General features: G+C 47.2%; 1 protein-coding gene across 3 annotated transcripts in view; it reads right to left on the bottom strand.

Moving 5' to 3' along the window:
- The window catches only part of OTOF (otoferlin), an 89,477-nt gene extending 69,719 nt beyond the window's left edge, over nt 1-19,758 (bottom strand). For all 3 annotated transcript variants that reach the window (XM_068982191.1, XM_068982171.1, XM_068982181.1), the window contains exons 1-2: nt 19,680-19,758; nt 3,114-3,172 (exon numbers count right to left, since the gene is read on the bottom strand). In XM_068982191.1, coding sequence (XP_068838292.1) covers nt 3,114-3,172; nt 19,680-19,758 — 138 coding nt within the window. The remainder of the gene's footprint in view (nt 1-3,113; nt 3,173-19,679) is intronic.
- Between the last annotated feature and the right edge of the window lie 3,212 nt (nt 19,759-22,970).

The following is a 22,970-nucleotide window of genomic DNA, read 5'->3' on the forward strand; positions in this document are numbered from 1 at the left end:
GGAGGCATAAGAAAAAAGAACATTAGTAACCTGGAAGATCCATCTGAAGAACTCCCTCAGAAGACAACAGGAAAGGATGACCAAACAACAGCAACAGCAAGACAGAAAAGCTAAGAAATGGAGCTAGAAGTAGTACTGACATCTGATCATAGGAACTGAAGAGGCAAGGACACTATAAAAACTGAATATTTGAAAAAAATAATGGAGATGGAATTTTCCATGATAAGTGAAAGCTGAAAGGCCTTAGATTTGAAAGAGCTCACAAAATAACGCACAACAGGAAATATCAGGAAACCCACCACAGGACACATTATAATAAAACATAAGAACTTCAAAGATAAATGAATTGTATTTCATTTTCCAGAGAGAAATAAAAGATCATCCACCGACGGACAAGAATCAGTGACCACTGGATTTAACAGGGAATGACATTTTTGAAGTTGTGAAGGAAAGAACTTCAAGCTTAGAATTTCATATCTAGTGAAATTCTCATTCAAATTTGAAGAAATAAGAAATACATTCTCAGATTTATACATCTTTAGAAAGTTTGCTACATAAAGGTTCAAATTAAAAATGCTTTTGGAGGAGGTACTCAAATAAGAAGAAAAACAATTCCAAGAGATACTTTAAGAGATATGAGAAGTAAAGGTGATCAAGTATCCTGGTGAAGACTATTGTCCTGCAAAAGAACGAAGACGGCTAGGACAAATAAAGGAAAAAGAGAACCCACAATCATAATAAACTAGAATTAACATTCTAATCTAGACAATATCAACATGAGGATGTGGGCTGAAGTGGGAAAATCAAAGCATGAGAAAGTATTAAGGTACTTGTCACATGAAGAAAAATTATAATTACTTATTTGTTTGAGTGCTAAGTAGGATTACATAAATATGAGTATGGAAGGGTGACTACCTTGAAAACAAAAATAGAATGCATAGCTTTTCAGCTAACAAGAAAAAAGTTCCGTCTACCCAATTGAAAGCTAGAAAGTAGGGGAAAACAAGAAATAGAAAGTATGGTTAATGGAAAATATAAAATAAGATGGTAGTAGAAATAAGCCTTATAGTAATAGCAATTTCACAGGTAAATGGGTTAAACTAATCAATTAAATCATAGAGATTCTCATATTGGAGGAAAAAAATAAGATCTAATAATATATGCCATAAGAAGACACATTTGACTTTAAAAACATAGTATGATTGAAAATGAGAGCATGAAATAATACATACTAAGAAATTAAAATGATTGAAAAAGATATGCCAGGCAAACTAAATAAAATGGCTGAGATAACAACTTGAATATCTGATAAAATGGAAATTAATGCAAAAAACAACATAAAAGACATAGAAAGCCAGTAAATACTGGTAGAAGGAAAAATAAGCAAGACGATACAGCCATAGTGAAGGTAACAGGCAACTGGTAAGTTTCAAAACACATCAAGCAACAACTGATGGAACTGCAGGGAGAAATATATAAATCAATAATTGCAGCAGTAGATTTTATTGCATCGTTATTGAAATTGACAGATCAAGCAGAGAAAAATAACCAGGACCTCTGAAAAATTGAATAATATTAATAATAAGCTTGACCTCATATAATATAAACTCAAGTTTATACTGAGTTACAGAGAGAACCCCACACTGAACAAATTCCTCTTAAACAGAAGGAGCACTTATGACCACAAATTAAGGCCATAAGAAAAGTCTCAGTAAATCCCAAAGGATCAATTTCATACAGACTCTGTTCTTTGGTCATAATGCAATAAAACTAGAAGTGAATAAAATAAGGAGCTATAATTTCATAAATATATTTGGAAACTAACAACATATTATTGTATAACTCTTGGGTTTAAAAAGAAAATCATAAAGGAATGTAAGAAATATTTAAAACTGAATAATAATGAAGATATTATATGTAAATACTTATAGAGTACAGCTAAAACTGTACATAGAGCAAAATTTAAATACATTTATTAAGGAACAAGAAAAGGTAAAAATAAAGGCTTGACACTCAAGAAGTTAGGAAAAGAGCCACAGAGCAAGTAAGTAAGTAAGTGAAGTCGCTCAGTCGTGTCTGACTCTTTGTGACCCCCATGGACTGTGGCCTACCAGGCTCCTCTGTCCATGGTATTTTCCAGGCAGCAGTACTGGAGTGGGTTGCCATTTCCTTCTCCAAGCCACAGAGTAGAATAAAATAAATAGACAGAAGGGAAATAATTAAGAAAAGGACAGAAATCAATGAAATGGAGAACAACAACAGGGAAGATTAATGAAGCCAAAAGCTGGTTCCTTATAAAGGTTAATGAGATAAACAAATCTTTAGCAAAAGGTTTTCTTTCTTTCTGACCAAGAAAAACAGAGAGAAGACACAAATATAAGAAATATGGAATAAAAAGAGGGAAATAACTATGTGCTGTGCTTAGTCACTCAGTCGTGTCTGACTCTTCATGACCCAGTGGACAGTAGCCCACCAGGCTCCTCTGCCCATAGGGATTCTCCAGGCAAGAATACTGGAGTGGGTTGCCATGCCCTCCTCCAGGGGATCTTCCCACCCCAGGGACTGAACCCAGGTCTCCCACATTATAGGTGGATTCTTTACTGTCTGAGCCGCCAGGGAAGCTCAAGAATACTGGAGTGGGTAGCCTATCCCTTCTCCAAGGGATCTTCCCAACCCAGTTTCCAAAGAAAAAAACTTCCTGGGAAGACACAGTGGGAGAAATAGTCCACTAACTCTTGGAGAGGAAGGGGTGAGGTCTGGGTGAGACTGAACTTGTGGGAAGCCAGGTCAATTAGCGAGGGCTTCCATATGCCCAGGGAACATGGGAAGGGAAACTGCTCTAGGCCTGTTGAATGGGCCCACTGGCCCTTGTCTAAGCCAGTCACGCCACACAGGGCTCTCCTGTTCAGAGGTCCCTGAGAAGGGTCTGGGTGGAGGGGACAGGAAGATGCCTCCACAGCTTTCATCATTGCCTCCTCCCAGGAAGCAAGGAGCTCTGGACAGGCTGCTCCTCCACCTACGCCGCCCCTATTGTGTGGGCCCAGTGCACACCCAGGAAGCAGGGAGGTGCTGGTTCCTATCTGGGCAGGGACTTGTGCCCAAGGGCTTCTTACCTCATCGAAGTCAGCCACATCCTCACAGCTCTCCAGGACCCGGGAGTAGAAGGATTGCCCTGGTGGGGAAAAGAGGAAATTATAGTCAGCCCTCCCAGGACAGCAAATTGCTTATTTAAAAATCCCCAAACACTGTTCTTTTATTTGTGAATGGACAAAGATCTCAAACCATTAAAAGTGGTCATCAGTGGGCAGGGGAAGTGAGAAGATATTGAAAGCATCATGCTTTGATTTTTTTTTACTGTTACCACTTGAGTTTGACATTTTCAGTGACTGTGCTTCACTTTTATAACAAAGAACGCTTTCAAGTCCCCACCAACCTAAGCCAGGGCTTCCCAGGTGGTGCAGTTTTCTAGCAGTCATGTACAGATGTGAGAGTTGGACCATAAAGAAGGCTGAGTGCTGAAGAATCAGTGCTTTTGAACTGTGGTGCTGAAGAAGACTCTTGAGAGTCCCTTGAACTGCAAAGTGATCAAACCAGTCCATCCTAAAGGAAATCAGCCCTGAATATTCATTGGAAGGACTGATGCTGAAGCTGAAGCTCCAATCCTTTGACCACCTGATGCAAAAAGCTGAATCATTGGAAAAGACCCTGATGCTGGGAAAGACTGAAGGCAGGAGGAGAAGGGGACGACAGAAGATGAGATACTTGGATGGGATCACCGACTCAATGGACGTGAGTTTGAGTCAACTCCAGGAGCTGGTGATGGACAGGGAGGCCTGGCGTGCCACAGTCCATGGGGTTGCAAAGAGCTGGATACACCTGAGCGAATGAACACCAACAGCAAACCTAAACCAGTGGACCATTTCACGGAAGCGCTACTTCCAGCTTGAAATCAGCCCCATTCTGAAGGCTAGTGTGGGCTGTCACTGGTGGGCAGGCTGGGGACTCAAGTGAGACTTGGTGGTGGGGGAGCACGCCATGCTCCTCTCCCTGGAAACACCTGGAGGCCTGGCAGGATCAGCGCCCAGCCAGGGAGGCACTGGAGTGAGCACCCTCTGATCCTCCATAGTGAGGGGGCCCCAGGCCCCTGGGACCCACTTCTCTCCTCTGGCTGTGGTGGTCTCATCTGTATAATGAGGCTTGGTACAGAGATCTCCAGGGCTTGCCTGGTTTTTAGACTTTAGAAGCAAGTCTTAGTTCAGTATGGAGCTGACAAGGAGGCAGCCAGGGTGTTTGTGTCTATGTGGATGGTCTGAGGAAGGCTGTGTGTGTGTGTGTGTGTTTCTGTGTATGTATGTGTGTGTGCACTTGGAGGACGGGGGCATGTGGGGAGGCATGTGGGGCATCTCAGATAATGGGGACAAAGCTATAAAGAAAAAGCTAGAGAAAAAAGGTAGATATGGAGTAGACAGATGGGAGAAAAAGACTCTTTAGCACTAACCGGGGACAAAACAAAGCAAAACAAAAAACTGAAAAGAAAAATCTCAACGACAAACCCCAAGGCAGCCGGGAGAGGAGAGGGAAGCAAGAAGGATGGTACCTGAGCCTCTTTTAATTTTTCCCGCAGGCAATACGCAAAACAAATTGAGAATCAGGTGAGCATATCTGTGCATTGGGGCTCCCCCAAGGACCTGCTGCTTGGAATAATCAAAGGCCTTTTCATCCTGGAAGACAGTAATGAAGCCTGGATATGGCTGTGTTCAAGGGATTCCTGGAGTGAGACTGAGCAACCCAGCCGGAGGGGAGGGCTGGTGGGAGGGACAGTGCAAGATTCTATCAGGGTTCAAACATGCCTGAAGCCACCAGGGTTCAAACCTTCCTCTGTTTGTCTATTTCCTACAGCCTCATTGGAAAAGACACAAAATACCATGAAATCAGCCACTGCAGAATTTAAACATCAGGACTCTGTTTCAAAAAGCAGTAAAACCTCATTGCCTTAGGCTCTGGGGATTTAAGTGTGGTTGAATATTGTCAAACAGGATGAGCTAAATTTTGCCTCTAGATATTTAAAAAAAAAAAGTTTGCTGAAAAAAAATCAAATCAATGGTACAGAACAGTGTAAAGGACAACTTATTAAGAAAAGAGAGTGTCATTAAGCAGTTTTGGAAACTCACTTTTTAGGAGGATTTGTACAGGGGCAGCGATCATGCCAGTGGTCCTTTTCTATTCACGAGAGCAGAGCCCCTTTCCAAGTTATCAGTGGGGATTACTCACTCATTTGAAGTTCATTTCCACTTAATGTCTACTCAATACCAGTCTTATTGACATTTTAGCTCCATTTTAAATGACTTTCAGACAAAACCATTGAACATCCCAATATGTAATCACCATTGTTGCCACCGAGATCGAGAATAAAGCTTGAGAGAAAGGATATGGCTGTTCCCTACAGGTGAGAGGCTTTTGTGGATAGAATGAGCAGGAGATTAGATGGGGAAAATTGAACAGCATTTTTCATTCCTTTGGAGGCTTATGGGATAGAGCTGAGCTCTTTGGTTTGAAATAAAATCCTCCTTGAGTCAATAAACGAAGTTTGAATAGCAGACTCTGTGATCACACTGTAATGAGTGTCGTGACATCAGATATATCCAGATAGAGTGGGCCAGGAGTCCAGAGCTTAATCGAAGTGAGTTGTATTTCATTTGCCATTTGGAAATATCCCGCTACCACTACTATCCTAAATGAGATTCTTCTCTTGTCATGCAGGATGGAGCATTAGCTTTCATGCAATGTGACTTAAGGGTGTGAAACATCCCATCTACACCAAACAGCTCTCTCTTCCAGTTTACCTTGCTAGAGCCAGACCTTGAGAATAGGCAGGCACGTAGTGACTGGGCTGTGAGCTGGTGTATGCTCACTCATTCTCGCACGCAAAGGGTCTTCTATTTCTGCTGAAAGCACAGTCATTTGGCCATGGAGGAGGGTGGGCAGGGTGTTTCACAAAGATAATTAGAATCAGGATGGGATCTGAAGAATGTATTACTATCCAAAGGTGAGGATAGGTCGGGCATGTAAAAGGCTACTATATAAGGCAAAATTTGGTTGCTGGTATGCAAAAAAGTGAAAATAAATTGAGAACACAGGAGAAAGAAAAATGACTTCAACTTAGCAGGTCAATGGAGACATTGTAGGAGTATGGGCAGTTAACACTGGAAGGTCTGATGGAAAATAGAAATTCAGAGAGACTGAGGGAAAGGGAGAGAGAATGGACTCAGGCAGAAAACAGATCGAGCAAAGGTTTGAATGGTTGAAGCAGACAACGGAGCCGGAAGGAGCGGGAGGCAGGACAAGAGACAGTGATGGTGAAGGGAAGGATGAAAAGGCTATCCCCTCAGGGAGCAGCCCCCCAAAGGGAGACCTGGAGTGAACGGGAGTGTCCTGGGATCCTGAGGGGGCCTGGGGTTGAGGGGACTGGACCATTAAGGGGAAAGAGAATGTCCTGAGGACAAGCTTCAGGGACATGGCAGTTTTGCCCAGGACCTAGCCCTCTGGGCTGAGTCAGCACCTGACATTATTCTTTTCCCTGTGTGAGCTGAGAAGGGCAAAGCACTCTGCTTGTGACTGAGACCTGCCACTACTATTTCTTTGCATTGTTTCAAATTAGCCAGACCTCACCGTCTGCACTGCCTGGTGTGGACTGTATGGAAGGTGGCCTGGCAGTCACCCCATTCCCTGTCACAGTGCTGTGATGGCCCCAGAATCTTCTCTCCCCCTGATCCCCCACAGCAACTTAAGGGGGGTGACACTGCTATTTTCATTCCCCCCAGTTCCAGTCAGCCTGTTCCTTTTCAAAGGCTAGCTACTTCTATGACTGTGGGGAGGCAGGGCCCTGTGTGCAGAAAAAGAGCCATGTCTAACCCAGGTTTGAGGCCATGTACTGAGACTGCAGCCATGAAATTAAAAGACACTTACCCCTTGGAAGAAAAGTTATGACCAACCTAGATAGCATATTCAAAAGCAGAGACATTACTTTGACAACTAAGATCCGTCTAGTAAAGGCTATGGTTTTTCCAGTGGTCATGTATGGATGTGAGAGTTGGACTGTGAAGAAAGCTGAGCACCGAAGAATTGATGGCTTTGAACTGTGGTGTTGGAGAAGACTCTTGAGAGTCGCTTGGACTGCAAGGAGATCCAATCAGTCCATTCTGAAGGAGATCAGCCCTGGAATTTCTTTGGAGGGACTGATGCTGAAGCTGAAACTCCAGTACTTTGGCCACCTAATGCCAAGAGTTGACTCACTGGAAAAGACTCTGATGCTGGGAGGGATTGGGGGCAGGAGGAGAAGGGGATGACAGAGGATGAGATGGCTGGATGGCACCACTGACTCGATGGACGTAAGTCTGAGTGAACTCCGGGAGATGGTGATGGACAGGGAGGCCTGGCGTGCTGCGATTCATGAGGTCACAAAGAGTCGGACACGACTGAGCAACTGAACTGGACTGAACTGAGGCTCAGGCTGGAGGCCTGGAGCTGGCTACTCAACCCCTGGGGTCTCGGAATCATCATCTCTGATGTGCGTGACTCTTTGTGACCCTATGGACTGTAGACTGCCACGCTCCTCTGTCCATAGGATTTCCCAGGCAAGAATACTGGAACAGGTTGCCATTTCCTCCTCTAGGGGATCTTCCTGACCCAGAGATTGAACCCACCTCTCTTGTGCCTCCTGAATTGGCAGATGGATTCTTTACGACTGTGCCACCTGGGAAGCCCATCATCTCTAAACTGGGGGCAATTAACCTGGACAACCCTACATCCTGGAACCAGTGTAGAGGGTCAGCAAGAGATTGTTTCTGTGAAAACCTGAGTAAAGCAGCAAGTCCCTTACAAGCACAAGGGGCCACGGGATGGTGGTTAAGGTTCGTGGGCCAGGCTCCCCGAGTTCGAAGCCCAGCTCTATCACTTGTTGGCCGTGTGCTCTTGAAGAAGTTAACCAGTCTTTGTCTTAGTTTCCTCATCGATAAAATGGAGAAAATGATAGTGCTTATACACCTAGTACATAGCTCATTACCCAGTTAAAAGATGGCTATTATTCTGCTAAAGAGTCCTGCTTTTTCTTTTGACGTTTAAGTTGTGTCTTAAATATAAAAATGGTTCCCTCTATTATGAATCACATTTTGTAGCTTATTTTTAGTAGTATATAATCAGGAGCGATTTTATACCTCATCTTATGTAATATTTTTCAAAGTCTAGGTATTTTAGGTATGATTAGCTCTTTTTTTAAACAAGGTAAAATTTACATTCACAGATTTAAAAAAAATTATTTATTTTTAATTGAAGGATAATTGCTTTACAGTATTGCATTCACAGATCTTAAATGCACAACTCAATGAGTTTTGATAAATGCATATACTTTTGTGCTCACCATATAATTAAGACACATTGATGAAGAACATTTCCAATTCTCAAGACATTCCCTCCCTGCACACCCCGCCCTGCCACCTCCATCAGTCTCTACCCCTCATAGGTAAACCACTGCTCTGATTTCTAACTTTTGATTTTAAACTTTTATAAATGGTATCATACAAAATGTACTTTTTTGTGTGTCTAACTTCTTGCCGTCATTGTAACACTTCTGTGATTCACCCAAAATGCAGTTTTGTGGTTGCATATATCAGTAATTCATTCAATTTTATTGTTGAGTAATTTCTGTAGTATGAATAATTTGTTTATCCATTTTCTTGTTCATACTTTTGGGCATGGTTTCAATGTCATGAAATGTTGTGAGTAAAGATGCTGTGAACATTCTTGCAAAAGTATTTTTGTGCAACTATCATTTCATTTCTCTTGGGGAAATATCTAACAGCAGAATCACTGGGTTATAGCATATGTTTAAGTTTAACTTTGGAAGAAATTGCCAAACAGATTTGAAAAGTGATTATACTGTTTTATAATCCCATCCACAATGTAAAAAAATATAATGGTTCTATATCCTCACCAACATTTGGTTATTGTCAGACTTTACATTTCAGTGCATGTGAAGCTGTAATTGACTTTGGTTTTTGAGTTTAATTTTTCCAGTGACTAATCATGATCACATTTTCATGTGTTTATTGGCCATTTCTATATCCATATCATAAGCAAGGCAAGGTTGTCCACTTTTATTCAACACTGATACTAGAGTTCTAGCCAGTCATTATTTTTACAATTTTAAACCAACCTTGCATTCCTGGGATAAAGCTCACTTGCCATGATGTGCTATCTCTTTCGTATAGTGCTACTCAACTGACTAATATTTTGTTAAGTATTTTCACATCTTTGTTCCTGAGGGATATTGGGCTCTAATTTTCTATTTGTACAAAATCTTTATCAGATTTTGGTATCAAAAATGAGTTGCAAAGTGTTTGTTTTTCTCTATTTTCTGGGAGTTTGTGTAAGATTAGCATTATTTTTTCTCTAAGTATTTTTTAGAATTTACCCATGAACCTATCCAGACCTGAAGTCTTCTTTATGGAAAAGCAGTTTACACCACCACCATCAACATCATTATTATCCTTGTTATACAAAGTTGATGTCTTTAATAGCTACTGGACTTTTTTGTGTCAGTGTTGGTCAGTTATTTTTCAAGGGATTTGTCACTTTCATCTGAGTTGTAGAAATTTATTGAGATAACATTATTCATAATATTCCCTCATTTTCCTTTTAATGTAATCATATCCCCTCTTTCCTTTCTGATATTGGTAATTTGTGTTTTCTTGTTTTTTTTTTTCCTCCTTGTTCAATCTTGCTATACTTTACCTATTTTATTATTTTTTTTAAAAGAACTCTGTTATTTTTCTGTGTTGTCTTCTATTTCTTTCCTTTTGTTATCTGTGGATTTAATCATTTAGATTGTATTTTTATTTATTGAAACATAACTCACAAACCATAGAGTTCACTCATTGAAAGTGTACATATCAGTGAGTTTTGTATATTTACAAGGTTGTGCAACCTTCATCACTAATTCTAGAATATTTTCATCACCCCAACAGAAACCCCATACTCATTAGCAATCTCTTCCCATCATCCTCTCTTTCCAGCCCCTGGCAACAACTAATCCATTTTCTGTCTTTATATATTTTTTCTATTCTGACCTTTTCATACAAAGGGAATCCTATGATATATGGTCTTTTGAGCCTGGCTTACTACACTTAGCATAATGTTTTTATTCTTGAGTTTAATTTGCTTTTCTTTTAGTAGCTTCTTAAGGCAGGAACCTAAATCATTGATTGTATATATATATTTTTTCTGCTGTGAGTATTTAAAGCTATAAATGTTGATGTGTGGTATTTTCATTAACATCCAGTTAGAAATGTCATAATTTTGCTTTTGTTTTCTCTTTGGCCACAGGTTATTTAGAAGGGTATTATTTAATTTCTGAATATTTGGAGCTTTTAAAGATCTCTTATGTGTTTTACTTCTAACTGAATGCCAGAGGGGTCAGAATATATACTCTGTAAGATGCTGGTCTTTTGAAATGTAGTGTGACTTGTTTAATTACCTAGGATATGGCCTGTCTTGATAAGTACTCGGTGTACATGAGAAGAATGTGTATTTTTTCAGCTTGGGAGTGAAAGATTCTAGGAATGCCAGTTAGGTCAAGGTGCTTGATGATGCTGTCAAACCTTCCACGTCTCTAAGGACTTTATTGTTCAGTTGTTTGTGATTCTCTCCTGTAATAACACTTCTTCACCTATGAGGAACACATTCTATCCAACTTTATAATGACAACTGATGGTACTGTAGAACGAAGAAACTCTATTGAAAAAAATTTTCCAGGAAAGCAGCTGTTCCTTCAGTTCCTTAAACAGTGTGTGCTCTCCAGAGATTGCCAGCAACTCAGAGAGCCAGGTTTGGGTTCTGTAGAGTCCCTGGGGTTCCCACAGGGAAGGTTGTCCCTTCCTTTGCCCCATTTCTCGGTTAGATGGAGGTCTCATCTACCTCTTACCCTTTGTTTTCCGCAAATCTTACTCAAATATAATTTCTTACCTCCACTTATTTATTTCCCCTTCCCTCACCCTATTAACACCGGGGGACTCAGTGGAAACTCAGGCTTAGGTCAGGGATCCACCTGAGAGGCAGGGGCAGGGCAGGGATTGTGAACGCCATCCCTCTGGCTCAGCTCAAACCTGTACTTCCTTGCAGGTGCTGCCTCACACTGATTCTTCTGTGTAACTGATGGCTCTGGTTCCCATTTTTTTTCAGACCCAGGCACTAACGTAAAGAGAGTGTGGTGCTTCCCCTTGCGCCTAAGACAGAACCAGTTACACACTCAGCAACTGGTGCATCTTGGGTTCTCCCATTCTGTGACAGATGGAGGAGGCTGAGGTCTCAGTGACCCACAAGCTGTGCAGAGTACCTTCCCGGTGTCAGGCACTGGGAAGATAATGAAGCATAATGGAAAGGTGACTCTTTTTACATCCTTAAACGGGGTAAAACTGTTAAAACTGCAGTCCTGACTTTTTCTTAAACCTTGGCTTTTTAAAAAAGCCATTGAGTGAAAACTGACCTCCAGTTAAGTTGATGAGCCTGTTTGCTTAGAAATATAAAATAAAATAGAAGCAATGACTGTTGAGCCAACCTCTTGGGGTTAGATCAGTTCAAGCAGCAAAGAGGTAAGAGGCCAAAGGTAGAAATGACCACGTGGTATTCTCTGTCTCAGGAGCCCTTTCTGAACTGTCAGTGGAGGAAGCAGATCACTGACTGGTGCTGCTTGGCTCAGGGCTTCAGTCTCCCCTGCTGCTAACTGCTTGGCTCCTCCTGCTGCACCTCTAAGTTGTGCTGCTGCCCTGTCTCTTCTGTCTGGGGTCTGTTCTGTGCACTGTGCAGGCCCCAGGGAACCTAGTGAGGTGCCTGGACTGGAGGAGTCCACCAGGATGGTGATGGCTCCAGGTGTTTTCACCCCATCATCTTCATGTCTGGCAGAATTTGGGGTGTCAACAATGAGCAGGAGTCCAAAGGAGAACTCCTGCCCAACCAATCCTTAGGTCCATGGGGTCCCCAGAATCACACTCCACTCTCTTTCTCTGTCTGTAGAAGGTTGTAGCATGAGGGGTCCTGGAATAATTAGCATAATCCTTATATTGCACAGCAATTTACAGTTTGTAGAGCCTTTCATGTATATCAACTTTCTCATTTAATCCCACAGCAGTCCCATAAGAACCAAGCATATTTCACCTTCTCCTAGACCTTACCATCTGGATTCGCAACCACTGGATTCCAACCCTTTTCCTGGGTACACAGGGTACCGAGTGAAATTTCTGACTTCCCGGGGGACATACTCACTAGAATGACTTGCAGGCAAGCCCATCCTCTTTGTGTGCCCCAAACCTGCCCTTCCTTGCTCCCTTGGTGGCCTCACTGTCCACCCAGGTACTCAAGTACGGAATCCAGAGGCACACTGGCCCTGCCTTCTTGCTTACCCTCAACTCCAGAGCTGCCCCCTCTCTGAACCAATGCCACCCCTTCTCTCCAAATCCACAGCCCCCTGTTGAGGCGCAACCTCTGCCTGTGCCACTGCCCCTCCCTGGGCTTCTGACCTCCAGAGTATGCTTCCCCAAATCAGATCTCCCCACCCCATTCTCCTGCCAAGAGCCTCAGTAACTCCCACTCACAAGGCAAAGTTCAAACTCCAGGTGTAACGCTGAAGACCCTCTGTGTTTGAGCCCAGCCTCCCCTCCACCCACTCCCAGCCCAGGCCCTGCCAGCTCTCCTTGTTCCCCAAGCCCTTGACATAGTTCCACATCATTATACCTGTACTGACAGTGGTCCCTCTGCCTGCACTGGGGCCTTTTGTGAGCGTTGCTTCCGCCAACATATTATCCTTGCTCAAGAGTGTTTAGATATCAGCCCACCCCCTGCTCAGCCTGGGCCTGTGTGCTTTTCCAGCTTCATCTCATTGACTCACCCTCTTAGGGAGGCTTCGGGAGCTCCTGGTCTGAGTGGGTTTCCCTCACCCCATGCTGCCTGGCACCTGTCCCTCCCTTTCCAGAATACTCATCACACTCACAGTGACCTGTGCAATGGCTGTCTTCCCCTGGAGGGCAAGGACCATGTCTGTCTCATTGACTGCTGTCACCCCATTGCCTGCAATAGCACTTAGCTCATAACTGGCTCTCAATGAATATTATTACCTGGATGAATGAAAGGAGTGAACTAATGACTAAATACTTGACTTACAAAACTCATTAAAATATAACTTTTAATGAACTGGGAAAGAGTTTATGACATCAATGAGACAATCATAAGTGATTACTGACTGAATACTTGATACAATTAAGGAATTATTGTTATTTATGAATGATATGTGGGGACTTTTTAGCCCTTGATTTTTATATCTATATACTGACTATTTACAGAGGAAATAGTGTGGTATTGGGATTTACTCCCAAATAATTTGGAGGGTAGGAGTAGGAAAGGGTACAGATGAAACAAGGTTGTCCATGAGTTGATAGCTGTTGAGACTGCATGGGGGAGAACTTGAGGGCAATTGTACTAGTACTATTTTCCCTACTCTTGTATTTATTTGAGATTTTCCATTCTAAAAAGTTAAAAAAAAAAAAAAAGATTGGACCCAGGGATGGGAGTCGGTGGAAGGGATATAGCTTTGTGTTATCAGTAAAGGTGGGTAAGATAACCAAGACTTTGCAATTCAGGGAAATTATTTGCAAGTCTGATCTTGAACACATTTCCTTCCAGCAGCATTTTTGCTGAGGGCTGTTTACAGTAGAGGCCAATTTTATGGTTGTTTCAACATCATAAAATGATCTCCTCCTCATCAGAGCAGGAGAGGCCTGGGCAACATCCAGCATGCTCTGCTGTTCTCCGAGGTCTGCACTGGTTTGGTCTGGCTGGGTCGGCATGGGGGGCCATTTGTCATCAAGGGCTTTCAGCAGAGAAGATCCTGCCCCCACCTGTGAGTGCTGTGAAGAGTGGAGCAGGCAGGCACACATCCCTCAGGGGACCCACAGAGGCATGGAGCCATGTCCACAGCCCTCTGTGCACTGCAGGGCTGTCCTAAGGGTCCCCTCCCTCTGCCACCTTCAGTAGGGACAATGCCCACCTCCCAGAGAGGAGGTGCTGAGTGGAACCAGTGTGCACAGGCAGGTCCAGGCATCTAGGAGCATCTCAGGGCTGGGACACTGGGATCCTCTCTGCCTCCTTCATCAGGATGGCAGAGAAGTCTCCAGAGAAATCATGTCTCCCCAAGAGGGAAAGCTCCACCCTTTTAATGGGAAAATGAATCTAACTTGGAACCTGAGGTGGCCCCTGCAGCAGCAGAGAGTAGAGGAATCTTGTCCTCAGTGCTCAGTGAGGGCCCTAACCCCTTCTCAGCACAAAGTCACCCACCTAGCCCCACGTTCCTTTCTGGGCTCGTCGGCCTCCACTGACTGCCTGCCACCTCTGCTGCAGCCAAACCTATTGGCTGCCTGGCCATTGGATTTAACTGGGATTTCACTCCTCTGGGCTCTGGTCCTGTCAGTCCCTCACCCAGAATGGCCTCGTCTCCCACAAGCAAAAATCCTCGACTTTCTTCCACATCTCCACTTGTGCAAGCAGCTATTCAAGGCTCAGCTTAAGTGCTTCCTTAAGCTCTCCTCCTCTGTCTCCTCCTCTGTCCTCTCGAAAAGCTTTCTTTGACCTCTGGTGTACGGGGGCAAGCTGCCATCCTCTGAATGTATTGCAGTTTATGCCCTGCCACTAAGCACACCTTGGCCCTCTATGCCTGGCAATGTTTCTCCATTTTATCTGCACATATTTCTTTCCCCTATCGGATTGTGAGATCCTAGTTTTTTAAAGCCCCACCATGTACCTTGCACTCTAGGCAGTGATGCTCAGAATAAGCATATTCCATAAAGCAGATGGGGTGGGGGCTGTATAGCCCCTCTTGCTTCTGACCTGCGGGCCAGAGCCGAACTCCCCAACATTTGCTAGAGGGTGAAGTTAGCCTCCCGCTGGGGCCCTGGAAGATTCTTCTGGATAGACAGCAGGGGGCGGGGACATTCACAGTTGAGGACACTAAGCCAGAGTGGCAGTGCCACAGAGGACGAAGGATTCAAACCCACTAACAAGTTCAAAAACATGCCATTTCCTATTCATTTTGATGACCTGGCCCAGTGCCCAGCATAAGGCTGCATTAGGAGAGCTAAGATCAGATCGCTGTCTTGAATGTGCTTAGATGGTAGGCTCCTCTGTCCATGGGATTCTCCAGGCAAGCATACTGGAGGGGGTTGCCATGCCCTCCTCCAGCGGATCTTCCCGACCCAGGGATCGAACCCACGTCTCTTAGGTATCCTGGATTGGCAAGCAGATTCTTTACCACTAGTGCCACCTGGAAAGCCTTAGTGGCATGTAAACAGGGGCAGCTGCTGAACTACAGAGTGCCCTAGGTGAGTGGTGGGAGGAGTACACACACTACTGCAAGCAGGGCAGGGCTTCACAGAGGAGGCAACAGCTGAGCTGGGCCTTGAAGGGTGCACAGAATTAATGGGGGTTCTCAAGGTGGAGGCGGAAGAAGAAACACAATGTCTCGAGGCCTGGAGATTAAGAAGGCCTGGCACCTTTGGGGAATGGCAAGAAGTCAGTGTAGTGGGAACCCATGGAGTGGGCTGGGGTGAAGGAGAGGGAGGAAAAATCAGCTGGGCCGAGGGGGAAGCCTTGATAAAGCAAAACTCTGTGCCAGTGACCAGGTCAGGAGAATTAGGTGAAGACCAGACCCAGCTTCCAGAGCTCACCCAGCTCATCCATCAACTCCCCAAGCCCAGCATTCTGGCAAGAAAGCTCAGGGATGGAGAGCAAGGGAGGACCAGGAGGCTGGCTCCAGACAGTCAGGGCAGGGGGCATGGAAGGGGCTGAGAAACAGGGAGAAAGTTGGACTGGAGGATCCTAGAGGCCCTTCCCACCCCACCTTCCATGGCTGTGAGTGATGCTGGGAATGATTTCAGGAGATGAAAAAGGACAACTTAAGCTCCACTGCCTCCTTCTGAGTAGCATCCTATAGTCAGGATGGCTCCTTCCCAGACCTCCCAGTCCTGACTCAAGCCTCTGGGTTAAATGAGGACCACGGTCTTCATCTTGCTTATGTGAAGCAGAGACCCAAGGCCCAGTGGTCCACAAGCATGAGGGGACTGGGGTCTGCACCTTCTGGTGTCTCCATGTCTGCCTCAATGCACCATGACTCCTGAGGTTACAGACTGCATCTTCTTTACCCCGGGGGGTTCCAGGCCTGGCCACAAATGTCAGCACATTCAGGGAATGAATGAATGAGGATAGGCCCGGGCTAGGAGCGGGCCACTGGGGCAGTGAGAGTCAAAAGCTACAGATGGAGCTGGGTCGTGTGTGCTGAGTGAGCCTGAGGGTGGAGTGGAGTGAGCTGAGCTGGAGTGGAGGGAAAACATGCGTGGCTGGGGATGAAGATGGTGCCTGCCCAGCTCATATGGGAACACGGGTCTCGGGGGAGGGAGTCTACCCTGGGTTCCTGTGGAACATCTTAGTTGGTGGGGGGGCTCCCTCTAGAGCAGAGGCTGGGCTGATTTCCCTGCTCTTGGCACAGGTTGGAACCCCTCAGGTGTGCTCTCCTCTCTACCTCCCATGGTACCTTCTCTCCTCACTCCTGGCTGACAGAAGAAGGAAGCTGGGCTGGAAAGAAGATGACTCAGAGGCCAGCAGCCACCCCAAGTAGGAGTGGAACAGCCACCTCACAAACAAAGAGGTCACTTAAGTGCTTTCCCATACCTAATTTTTTCACTGAAGCAGCCTGATGGTGGTGGTGGTGGTGGTGGTGGTTTGGTCGCCAAGTCGTGTCCGACTCTTGCAACCCCATGGACTACAGCCTGCCAGGCTCCTCTGTCCACGGGGATTTTCCAGGCAAGAGTACTGGAGTGGGTTGCCATTTCCTTCTCCAGAAACCTGATGAGATGAGTTTTATCATCATGCCCATTTTACTGATGAGGAAACTGAGGTTCAGAAAGGTTAAGTCTGGAGCAGGACCCAGATGGGACCCAGGGGGCTTTCGACCCTGTATTTAGAGATTTCTCTACCAGACTCCCATAGGGCTCTTTCCTCGGTGTCCTAGAGGGCACAGCACAGAAAGTCAAGCTGTATTTCAACCAATTTGTGTACCAGGGCCACACATAACTCACCTGGTGCTCCCTTATACCACTTGGCCTGGAGATTTACTCAAGGGATCTGGGGAGCTCGGGGCCAGCACCTCCCTCTGACTGTTCACTGGCTTCTCATTTCTCCCTGCCAGGGACTTGCCTGGACACCAGTGGCTATGTGCAGGGGGTGCTGTGGAACATTCTAGAGTGAGTCAGTTTCCACTGAATTATAGTTAGTGTCGGTCTTTGTGGGCATTTATAGTCAACTGCTGGCAGCAGCAGGTGAATGACTGGGGCATCTCAGTTTGTTGCAGTGGATTTATTCTGGAAACCTGCCGTCTGTCTGTTCCTGCCGCCCAAAACCCCCTCCTCTGGAGCTCTACCTACCACAGCCCACTCCACAGGAAGAGCTCAGAAGTGGACCCTCCACTCAGTCCAGAGGGTACAGGTTGCAAATTGGCTAGTTCCTGAGGTGAGGACTGGCCCCACCGCTCAGAGAAAAAGGTGAACATCAGGCAATGGCACCCCACTCCAGTACTCTTGCCTGGAAACTCCGATGGATGGAGGAGCCTGGTAGGCTGCAGTCCATGCGGTCGTGAAGAGTCGGATATGACTGGTGACTTCCCTTTCACTTTTCACTTTCATGCATTGGAGAAGGAAATGGCAACCCACTCCAGTGTTCTTGCCTGGAGAATCCCAGGGACAGGGGAGCCTGGTGGGCTGCCGTCTATGGGATCACACAGAGTCGGACACAACTGAAGTGACTTAGCAGGAGCAGCAGCAGACAGACAAGGTGCTCACCCCCAGCTCACCAGAAGGGATAAAGAGGCCTTGAGGGCAGAGAATTAGGGCTAGGGATGAGGACTTGTGGATTGGGCCCACCATGCCTTGGTGCCTCCACCAAAGATACACAGATCTCTCTATGCCTTGGTTTCTCTGCCTGCAAATGGGACTGGTGTGTGCAGCCTGGACTATCCTGCCATAGCAGCAACACTGCAACCTGTAGCTAAAGACCGAAATACTGTGCTCTGTCCAACACAGGGACCCTTGAGAGGACACGCTTGCTTTTTCTAAAGGCAGCACCAGCTGGCAGGTGGCACGTGGAGATCTAGGGTACTGCAGAGAAAGCAGTTTGGGTGGGTGTGGGAAGCAACAGGCAGCCAGGCCCCTGTTCCTCTCCCTCCTGTCGGCAGGGACACCATAACCCCCCTCTACCTCTGCCTGTCCCTATGAGAGCAGGCCTCAGGACAACCCAGGGCCTGGTGCCCAGAGCTGGCTCAACCAAGGGGGTGATATGGATGCCCCGGGGGCTGCTGGAGACCTCCTGGGAAGGCTGCCCCACGGTCTCCCCTCCCCCTCCTGACACAGGTGCAGACGTGTGTCCAGCCTGGGCCCCGATGCTCATTCTGCTCTTTAGTCTGGTGGCTTTGTTCAGCTCCTCCCTTGCTCACCCACCCCACCTCCACCCTCAGGCCCCTCTCCAGGGGAGGAAGGGCCATGTCTAGTGAGGAGCACCTGGCTTTCGGTCAAAGGCTGCCAGAGACGTGCCTGGCCCAGGGGGCTGGGCTGTGGCCCAGGGACCAAGACCAGGGACTCCTGGTCTTCAGGGACTGCCCACTGTCCCTGGAGTGAAGGCCGCCTTGCCTCCTCTGCTCTGCTCAGGGATTCAGGCTCATGGGGCCTCGGTCTGTTCCCATGCTCCAGCTCCTCTCCTGACCGTGGGCATCCTGTCGCTTCTGTCTGCTCTGTCCTTTCCTGTTCACCTTACTCCTTGTTGCTCTTCCCTTGGGTTTCAGCTGTAGTGTCACCTCCTCCTGGAAGCCTTCCCTGACTGCCCTGCCCCCAGCCTGCATCAGGGTGCTGCTTCTATAGCTTGCATGCTACATTTGTCCCCATCTTTATCGTATCACGCACCTCTCCTATTATCTGTCCCCTGCTCCTCCTGTCTCACTGGATGTGGGCTTGTCGAGGGCCAGGCCTGGGTCATGCCCAGCCCCCAGCTGTGGCACAGAGGTCATAGTAAATGGTGACTGGATGCTAGGGGGCTAGGAAGAGACCTGACAGTGAGAGAGGCTCGTGGGGCTCAAAGGATCCCTGACCACAGACAGACCTAAAAGAAGCCAACAGTATCGCCATCATGCTGGTTTCTATGAGCCTGGGTCTGCCAGGCTGGGAACCCACCTCCACTTTGTGCCCAAGGAAACCAGCCTGCAGGAGAGAGAGAGAGGGGAAGAGGGGGCCCAGGGTCCCCTGAGCCTGGGGGTGGGGTTCTTGCTTTTGCCTCCCCAGGACCTCCTGTAGGCCAAGGACTCTACAGTCCTCCGGCTGGCACATTGGCCGGTGCAGGGAGAGACGCACACGCAGATACTGAAACAGGGGGACCCTGATTTTCGAGAAATCATAATGGCTAGCCTGGCAAGGGGCAGATGGCTGCCCGTACAAAGCTTTGTTGCCCCAAGCCTGCTAGAAGTTTTCCAATCCCTCCTTCCCTCGCTGCTCTATCCCATCTGCCCAGAGCTGGGGGTCTCCATAAGATGGGGGCTTCCCTACCTCGGAAAGTCACTTTGGCGATCCGGTCACCCTTGCCCCGCAGCTCGGAGACCGTCTTGAGGTGGACGAGCAAGGCCATGCTGGTGTGAGGAGCCCCGGAACCGCCAGGAGGGAGCAGCCGGGGAAGGAACGAGCTCTGTGGATGGAGAACTCAGCACACTCACGCCTCCCTCCTCTCTGCTGCCGCCTCCTCTCCCTCCAATGCGGCCCACAGAGACCAAGGCAACCAAGCCCAGCGGCTCCCTCCAGCGACTCACAGAGACTCATAGCCCTGCCAGCTCCCGCCCCTCCAAGTTGTCAGCCCAGCGTGTGTGTATCTGTGTGTGTGTGTGTGTGTGTCCTGTGCGCCTGAGTGCAGCCTAACAGTGCAGACAGTCTGAATTCATTATTCAGCAGCCGCCTGCTCCCAGATAAAGCTCTGCTCAGCTTCAGGTGTCTTCTCACAGCTCCAGCCCACCTCTCCGCAGGGCCTTCCAGGCCAGCTCTCCTGCCATCAGAAGTGGGCAGAAAGGAGTGGGGATGAGAGGGGTAGGCTGGGGTGGGGAGGCACCCCCTCCAGTGGAGGAGAGGGAACTTGATGACCTTTGTGTACTGGAAACTAGGCTGTTGCACAGTTTCAGGGTGATCCTCGCTGTCCCTCCACCAGTCTAGTTGGCTAGCAAGGCTGCTGCTACCCACCAGGCTCGGGGGGCCTGGATGGGGCGGGCCTGGTTGTTTGAGGGGGTCACACTGTGCTAGGTAGAAATCCCAGCCAGGGCCCTGCAGCTGGAAAACCAGCATCTACCAGGCAACATCCAGGCTGTGCCTGCTGGCCAGACCCTCAGAAAAGTGTTAGTCATTCGATCATGTCTCACTCTTTGGGACCCCATGGTCTGTAGGCCACCAGACACCTCTGTCATGGAATTCTCCAGGCAAGAATACTGGAGTGAGTTGCCATTTCCTTCTCCAGGGGATCGTCCCGACCCAGGGATCGAACCCGGGTCTCCTGCACTACCATCTGAGCCATCAGGGAAGCCCTAAGAGGAAAGACGAATGCTTTCCTCCTTCTGCTTTCATGGAGGTTATGACCCCAGGAAGCCAGTCCTGACCCTTTGGAATCCGGGAGGGTGGAAGTGGTACTTCTAGGGAGCCCAGGAGCCAGGCTCAGCGTGACCAGAGATGCCTGACTGTGAAGGCCTCCGAGGCTTATGTTTTACTAAGGGCAGTGCTTTAGGTCCCAGGTGGCAAGATGTTCTGGGGGAGAACTGTCAGCTCCCAGAGGTAGGGGAAGGGGTGTCTGCGGCAGAATTTTTAAGGACCAAAGGAGAACCGCCCCTCCTTTCTTCTAGCAGCACACCCAGGAGGGGCTCAGGGAGAAAGGGACCTGGAGGCTGGAATCCCTGAGCCTGGAGCCTTTGCAGGGCCAGCTGCACCCTTGCTCTTACGTTGCTGTGCATGGAATGCCCTGCTGCACCCTTAGCTTCTCGGCTAGACTCAGCTGGAAGTGCCTCTGCAGCCGCACGGCACCTGAGCTGGGTCGGTCCTTGTCTGTGATGCCCCTACCCTCTCTCATCCACTGCTTCATTGGGCTGCTCCACTTACCTCCCCCGGCCCCCCAACTGGGAGACCCTGGAGCGCTGCCCCTTTGCAGCCTCAGAGGCTTGCACACTCTCCTGTGGATAGTAGGCTATTCAGTGACTGTTGACAGGATAAAAGAGTGAGCGTGGTGACCTAGCTGAACAGTCAAAAGGTTAAAAACAAAGAAATATTAAATTCTTACGGGGTGTGACAGGAGGTTACTCCCTTCGAATTCTACAGTCTAAGTGACCTGTAGGTTGTCTCAAGAACTTCCTTCCTTCTAGGTGTTTCCTTCCTGCTCTATCCTATTTTTTTCTATTTCTTTGTGTTCTAATTCCTTCTCTCTCTTCCCTTCCTCAAATTCTTCTCCTTTCTCACTTTATCCAGTCATATTGAGTTAAAGAATATTTTAGAATATTGTATTTATGCAATAAAAGTGAATGTCTAATTAAATAGATGTTGACTGTCTCTCTTTTTGAAAAGTAAATTCACTAGCATGTTCCAGCCCTAAGGCTAACAGGTGATCTTTGTAAGGTTTGTAGGTGCATTACAGGGGAAAAAAGTCCATCCCCTCCCTAGGCCCTCTGGAGGTTCTCAAGAAGGGGCTGAGTTTCATGGGGCCTCCTATAGACCTGTGCATCTGTAGGAAAAAGTCCTTGAACTTGCCCTAAGCAAGGCCTGCAGCCTTGTTGAATTCTGGTTTCCATATCTATAAAGCTGTAGCAATTCCACCTGGTCAGAACAGAGTACCTGTCAGCTGAGCTACTGACCCTTCTGATACCTAAGCCAGAGCCCACTTTTTAATTTTTACTCTCCTGACTATTACCCTTTGGGCTGACTGTTAGTTCCCTGATAGCTCAGTTGATAAAGAATCTGCCTGCAATACAGGAGACCCCAGTTCGATTCCTGGGTTGGGAAGATCTGCTGGAGAAGGGATAGGCTACCCACTCCAGTATTCCTGGGCTTCCCTTGTGTTTCAGCTGGTAAAGAATCCACCTGCAATGTGGGAAACCTGGGTTCGATCCCTGGGTTGGGAAGATCCCCTGGAGAATGGAAAGGCTACCCACTCCAGTATTCTGGCCTGGAGAATTCCAGGGACTGTATCGTCCATGGGGTGGCAAAGAGTTGGACATGACTGAGTGACTTGCGCTTTCACATTCTAGTATAAAGTTGTTCGGTGAACATGTTCTGAACTCCTAGTACTGGGTGCGGGGGTTTCAGACATGCATATGATACGGTCCTGGCCCTCAAGCAAAAGTGACAAACAGAAGAGAACACAGACACACAGAACCAGGGCAAAGGGTCCACGGGCGGAATCAGCTCAGAAGCTGTGAATCGAGGGAGGGAGTGGGCACTGGACCTTGTCTGGGGGTGGGGGTCATTAGGACCACCTTCCTGGAGTGTGACACCTTGGACTAATTGCTGTTCTTTTACAACGTTCACGAATGTTGTTCTTATCATAGCCCACATTCTGGATGGAGAATTTAGAAATCAACAGATGTGGTTGCATTTTGGAGGATGGGTCGAGACTCTTCCACCTCCTTTGCAACCATTCATTCCTTTCAGCTCCTTTTCTTCCCTGGGCCCCAGGTTTCCTGCTCTTGCACCTCTTGGAAGCCTGGGGCCCCCAGTTCCATTGTCATTGGTCCCAGAGGGCCTTCTGAGGATTCTGGAAGCTGATGTTTTCATCAGCTGCCATGGACGGAGTCGAACTATGAAGGTAACACCTCTCAT

This window comes from Capricornis sumatraensis, chromosome 1, assembly GCF_032405125.1.
Source record: "Capricornis sumatraensis isolate serow.1 chromosome 1, serow.2, whole genome shotgun sequence".
Taxonomy (NCBI): Eukaryota; Metazoa; Chordata; class Mammalia; order Artiodactyla; family Bovidae; genus Capricornis; species Capricornis sumatraensis.